Source organism: Callospermophilus lateralis, chromosome 3, assembly GCF_048772815.1.
Source record: "Callospermophilus lateralis isolate mCalLat2 chromosome 3, mCalLat2.hap1, whole genome shotgun sequence".
In the NCBI taxonomy this organism is placed as follows: domain Eukaryota; kingdom Metazoa; phylum Chordata; class Mammalia; order Rodentia; family Sciuridae; genus Callospermophilus; species Callospermophilus lateralis.
In genome coordinates, this window is record NC_135307.1 from 148,430,875 (window position 1) to 148,436,874 (window position 6,000).

Genomic DNA, 6,000 nt, shown 5'->3' on the forward strand with positions numbered 1-6,000 from the left:
TAGACGGGAAGGAGAAAGAAGTGAGCTGACACACAGCCTTAGAACAGTGGCCAAGACTTAGGAGGCACTCAGGATTCAGAGAACAAACACTTCCTGAGAAGCCTTTGTGAACACTCTTTACCCTACCTCACATTTGACTTCGGTGACCTTCCTCTGAGTTCTCACAACCTTTGGCCTTCTCTCTGAACCATTTCCCAAATGGACTGAAACTGTCTACAGGCAGGACCCCCCATCTTTTCATTTCAGCTTTTTACCCTACCGCCAGGCAGCACTAAACATGCATTCAATGCCTGCTGAACAAAGAAATTCATTATTGTCAGTTATAACATTTTGACTCTTCTCCCTTCTACCTCCTAAATCCTTAAAAGGATCATGTCCTGGGGTTAGAAGGCAGAAAAAGCCATCAGACCCCACTCCTGATTAAACCTTATATCCTCATCACAAAGCTGCTGGCATTCTATCAGCCTCTGCTTTGGCAGAGCCTGTGACAGGAAGTCCACTGCCTCTCAAGACATTCCATTTTCTGGCAACTAAAATTGTTTGAAAGTTCCTTCTCGAGCAGGGTCAGAATCTGTCACTGCTATGAAAAGGGCACAGCCAAGGACAGAGTTCTTTTTACCTCACTAGAGAACTCCCTCTAGGCTGATATCCAATCTGCTCCTCTACAGTTTCAAAGCATAAATCTGTGCCCTAATGTCACAGTGCAGCCAGGTAAGCTGTGCTACTCCATGGTAAAGGCACAGCCCAGGTGCCAAATATAGAACTCTGGCTTTACCCTCACAACACTGGGCAAATTACTCAACCTCTGCAAACTATAGTTTTTCTCACCTGTCAAATGAAAATAAACTGATATCTTAAAGACAGAGTTGTTATAAGAATTAATTAACCTATAAACCATATTAGTTAAATATCTTAGCCAGAAGTATGAGAAACATGCCTAAATCTAAGCTGGCAAAAAAAGAGAATTCTGTGGCTTTTGTGTTAGCTGAAGCTAAAGCACAATAAAACCCGGAGAACTGAACACCATTAGTCATTCCCTCAGTGTCCTTCACTCCTTGGGACAGGTTTTCTGGAATTGTGGATACTGGCAGTATTACTAAAAGGATCTCTTCCCTTACTACCAACCTGAAAATATCCAGAAGCTGAGATGTGCCATGCTTTTAGTCTGGGGTGGGTTATTATCCTCATCGGCCACACTGAACCCTAGGCTGGGTAGATTGGGTGAGAACAATTCATCAAAAAAGAGAGAATGCATTTTTTGGAAGATGGTGGAAGAATTTCTAGGCAGACAAAAGAATTGATATTCTCTGTATAAGTGCTCATTATACTGTATAATCTAATATAGTAATTGTACCCATTGGTTTCCAATTTAGATTTCAAACTAGACATGCACAAAATAATTTAGGGGACTAACATATTATATTTTGCCAACTTAAGAATATTTTTAAAACTATTGCTACTATGATCATCCTTTTTTTTTTTTTTTTGGTTAATGAAAATTGAACTCAGGGGCACTCAACCACTGAGACACACCCCAAAACCCAAAACTGAGTTGCCAGGCTGGCTTTGAACTTGTGATCCTCCTGCCTCAGCCTCTGGAGCTGCTGGGATTACAAGGTGTGTGCCACAGTGCCTGGCTTATGATCATCATTTAACAAAATAAATATACCAAAAAAAGTTAGAAGGATATAATCTCAGAATAAAGGACAATTCTTTAAATCAAATTAATTTAGCTTTATGAAGAAAGTTGCATTCATTAATTTTCTCATTTTGACCAAGGGCTGGCAAAACATCACCCAGCCACTATTTGGGAGTCTAAAGGAGAGGATCAACTAGGCCTAAGAGTTCAATACCAGCCTAAGGAAAAATAGTGAGGCCTCGACTGAAATATGGGAACCTCTGATCCAAGTCATATAATCTTCTACCTGGTCCATAGGCAGCTAGAAGCACCCTGGATCCTACTGCAATCCAACCACATTACACTTCCAGCACCTTCTCCTGAACCTGGCACCCAAGAGGTTCACAGAATCTGTCCACCAGACCAGCAGTTATAAATAAAAGACAGGAGCACAGTCTGGCATTACATGCTCTTAATGAATATACACTGGAACATAAACATATACATGAGTACACACATTTTAAAATTCTCATACTCAATTTTATAAAAGTATTAGAGCAACTTTACATATATACAATACAGTCATTCCAAGAAAAAGATTCATGTAATGAAAGAGTGATAAAGAGAAGGACTACATGAAGTATAACTGCTTTGACAAATTTCAATTACAGGCTCAGATATAATTCTCTTGAGATGTCTCACATAAAATAAGTCTCTCTTACTCTAAATCTAAGAGTTGGCCTGTCTGTGTATGTCATGGTTAAAAAAGCAGTTTATGCAGATGATCTAAAGTGTCCTTGATTCAGTCATTTACTCAATAAATATCTCAATATCTATCACATTTCAGGCACTATGTTAGACATTAGGACCCTGAAGTTGAACTACATACAATCTCATCTTAAGGAATTTCATGAACCAGGGAAGCTGAAAATTACTAACATAAACCACAATCTATATTAAATTACTAGTCATTTTCTTCAATTTTCCTTACTTAATAAAAGATAAGAACATCTTAAATTTAGCCTTGTTAAGTTCCAACAGAGCACATAGTGACTGCACACAAATAAACAATTGATTTTGTGTTCTAATTTTCATCTGCTTATGGAATTAAAAGTTCAAACTTCGGGCAACTGAAGTAGAATATCCTTGGAAAGGCATTATGCTGGAGTACAGCATGCAATACTATACCTCCAAACAATCACTCCTTGCTCTGTGTGCCTAGGTAAATCCACAGGTGACTTGGCCAAGTTTTCTCTTGATTTCTGAGTTCAATAAAGACCAGAACTATATTATTCAATCCCTCTTAGTAAAAGCCCTATCGTAGCCTTTATGGTTTTTTTGGTTGTTTGGTATTTGTTTTTTTGGCAGTACTAAGGATCAAACCCAGGGCTTTGCATATGTTAAGGGCACATTCTACCACTGACCTATATCCCTAGCCGCTCTTAGTCTTAAGGTAACTTTTTACTTGCCTTCCAGATTTCATGGGTAGAGTAATAGGCTACAGGCCAAAGAAGGGCCAATAGTAGGGTTCGGGTAGTCACACAATGTGACATGACAGGTGAAGCAGAAAACAGAGACCACAACAGGACAGCAAAAATAAGAACACAATGAGGAAGACTTTGAGAAAGCCAGAACAAGAAGGTAAGAACAGAAGAAGTCAGGGGGACAAAAAACACTATAATTTAGGATTGGCTCAGTGCTCTATAAGGTTAAGTCAAAGGCAAATAGAATATTAGATGACAGAGCCATCACAAATGCATGTACATATTGTGACATGAAATTCAACACAAGAAAAATCACCCCAGGTCAGAGAGTCCCATAACATGACTAAAAGAGGATCAGATATAGCTTATATTTCTACAAGAATAATTTGTAGTCAGGAACTGGGTTTAAACTCTTCCCCAGAAAACTGACTTTTTAGAAGAAAGGTAAGTTTTTAGTAACTTTAAAAAATAGATAAACCTTCAATGAGAAAGAAAATTCTCTGATACTAAGTGACATTTTTCATAAGCATGCCTTAGATTTAAAAGCTGGTTTAAAAAAAAAAAAATCAAGCATTAGTACCCATAGTTAAGACCATGTTGTTTATTAGAGTCAAAGCATAATCTAAAAGGAGGAATGAAAGCCTGTGAACCACCCTGTTAAAATCAAGCAAGCCAAAGTTCAAGAGCTCACAGGCAGGCAATCATTCAAAATGAATGCTGTTTCCCACCACTACCTTTTAAATGCCTAGAGTGACTAAGACTAAAAGAGCACACAAACAGGGAGCAAGGGTTACTTGGTAATTCTATTGTTCATTCTGAGGAAAAGTGTAAAGATTAATTAGTAAACACTGGGTGAAAAGTGCTAACAAAGTCAAGGGGAAATATTTATAACTAACTCCCATGATAAAGTTTAAAAAAAAAAAAAACTTTTTTAAGAGTATCTACCATATGGAACAGGGACAATGTTTTTAACACATTTGTTCCTACTTAATATTTTAAAATTGTAAGTTTCCATATTTATTCAGTTACTACTTCCAAAGTTCTAGTTACTTCACTAAATTTGCCTCTAAGTATTACCTTACATTTTTAAATGTTGATACCAGCCATACAATTGGTATTTGATTTTATTTCAGATTTAAAACAGGCTTTCCTAAGTATCTGGCTACTTCCCTTAATCATATTAAACAACTGAGTTTTCCTAATTCTTACATAATTATCACACAATTCAAAATACTAATCAATCAATATTTTTTATATCCTAAAATGAAACTCTTATCTATCACCATTCCTTAGCTCTATCTCTAAGGTTCTCTAAGGTAAATTTTGTTTTAAACAATGATTCTCAGCCTGGAAAAGATTTTGTCCCCCAGGGTAATTTGTGCATGCACATGCACACACATGCACAAAGATGTGGCAGTGATTAGAGGCATTTTGGTTGTGGCAACTAGGCCAAAACTAGTGGCAAGGGATAGGGATGCCACTGACATCTAGTAGTAGGAGAGGCTAGGAATGCTGCTAATTTATGGACAGCCCCTCACAACAAAGAATTATCCACCCCAAAATGTCAATAATGACTCTGCTGGGAAACCCTGTTCTAAATTGAAACAAAAAAAAATTTGCAAATACAGCTGACAACTCCAAAAAACAATTGCTAACTAAGTAATTCAAAGTTCACTAAGCTTTGTTAGTAGTACAGAGAAACAGACATAATAAAAGCTTCTTTTCATGCTATCAAAATACATTAAAATGATGATCTGACTATTAATCACAAATGCATTAGGTTGCTGATAGATATGAAAGGCGAAAAAGTACTTTCACTACCCAAGCAATTAAAGATATACTTCCTTTCAAAAAGAACATTTCAGAAAACAAAACAGTATGAGTTAGTCATTTTCTTGACAGTTTTCTATGAAACTCTATTATCTCTAACCACACTTTTTCTCCCCTCGGTCATCAAATTTTTAAATGGAGAAAGTTTAAAATAAATAGAAGAGGGAAGCTAACTACATGATACTAGTCAGTAGAATAATCTAAGACCAAAACACATTACTAAAGAATCTGTTAGAACTCCAAAGTTTACCTGGCAAAAGGACTGGCTCCAGTTTTTTAATCTTCGGTTCCGAATTGATCTTATCGTCAGTCTGAAATACATTAACAAAATTAATCAAAATCGAAACTCCCCTCTCATATAAGAAAGGAGATACTAAGGCAATTTTCTGTTTTCTACGTGATGACACATGCGACAGACACACATTTCTCCCACTTCAACTCTTTCACGTCTTAACCGAGATCTGCTCACTCTGGCCGTGGGAGCCTGACAATAAAAAAACATTAAAATCGCTTGTACCTGTTCCAAGTGTTTACATTTATGACAGTAACCTCCTCTTACCAGATGCCCACAAGCGCGGCAATCACGCGGGCGGTCACAGTGGGGACCATTGCCCGGGCTAGGAACTAAACAAACCCGGCTCCGAACGCTCCCTAGGACAAGACTTCCAGTAGAGAATGGCTGCGGCAGAGTTTCACAAGTTTCTACCACAGAAGGGGAGGCTCCCAAAGAGGCGCGTTTCCGCGCCCCGGAGCTCAGACAACCGCGCGGCGGGGGGCACCCAGACAGACACAGCCTGGCGGGGTCCCTCCGCTCCGGGGGTTCGGCCCTGCGGCTCCCCGGAAGCGCCAAGGAGAGGACAGCTCGCGGGGAGGGGGATGTTTACCTGGGGCGGCGGCAGGAGGTAAGACCTGAAGGTGGGTCTGGGCGGCTTGAGGGAGAACATGGTGCCGCCGTCTTTCCGCCCCGGCCCGGTCGCGGGCCAGCGCAGCTTGGAAGCCTCTGAACTCCTCCGGCCTTAGAGCTCCCGGAGCGGCCGCCCAGGCCCAGTTTGCTGCCCGCCCGGCCGG

The 6,000-nt window shown here is 39.6% G+C and overlaps 1 protein-coding gene across 2 annotated transcripts in view; it reads right to left on the reverse strand.

Moving 5' to 3' along the window:
* Mtmr10 (myotubularin related protein 10) overlaps positions 1-6,000 on the reverse strand; it is a 51,954-nt gene extending 45,954 nt beyond the window's left edge. Inside the window, exons 1-2 of one of the 2 annotated variants that reach the window (XM_076851434.2) lie at positions 5,817-6,000; positions 5,183-5,243 (exon numbers count right to left, since the gene is read on the reverse strand). In XM_076851434.2, the coding sequence (XP_076707549.2) occupies positions 5,183-5,243; positions 5,817-5,876 (121 nt within the window). In that variant the 5' untranslated portion in view covers positions 5,877-6,000. Of the gene's footprint in view, positions 1-1,125; positions 1,158-5,182; positions 5,244-5,816 lie in introns of those variants that run through there. The other variant, XM_076851435.2, reaches the window with a different exon arrangement.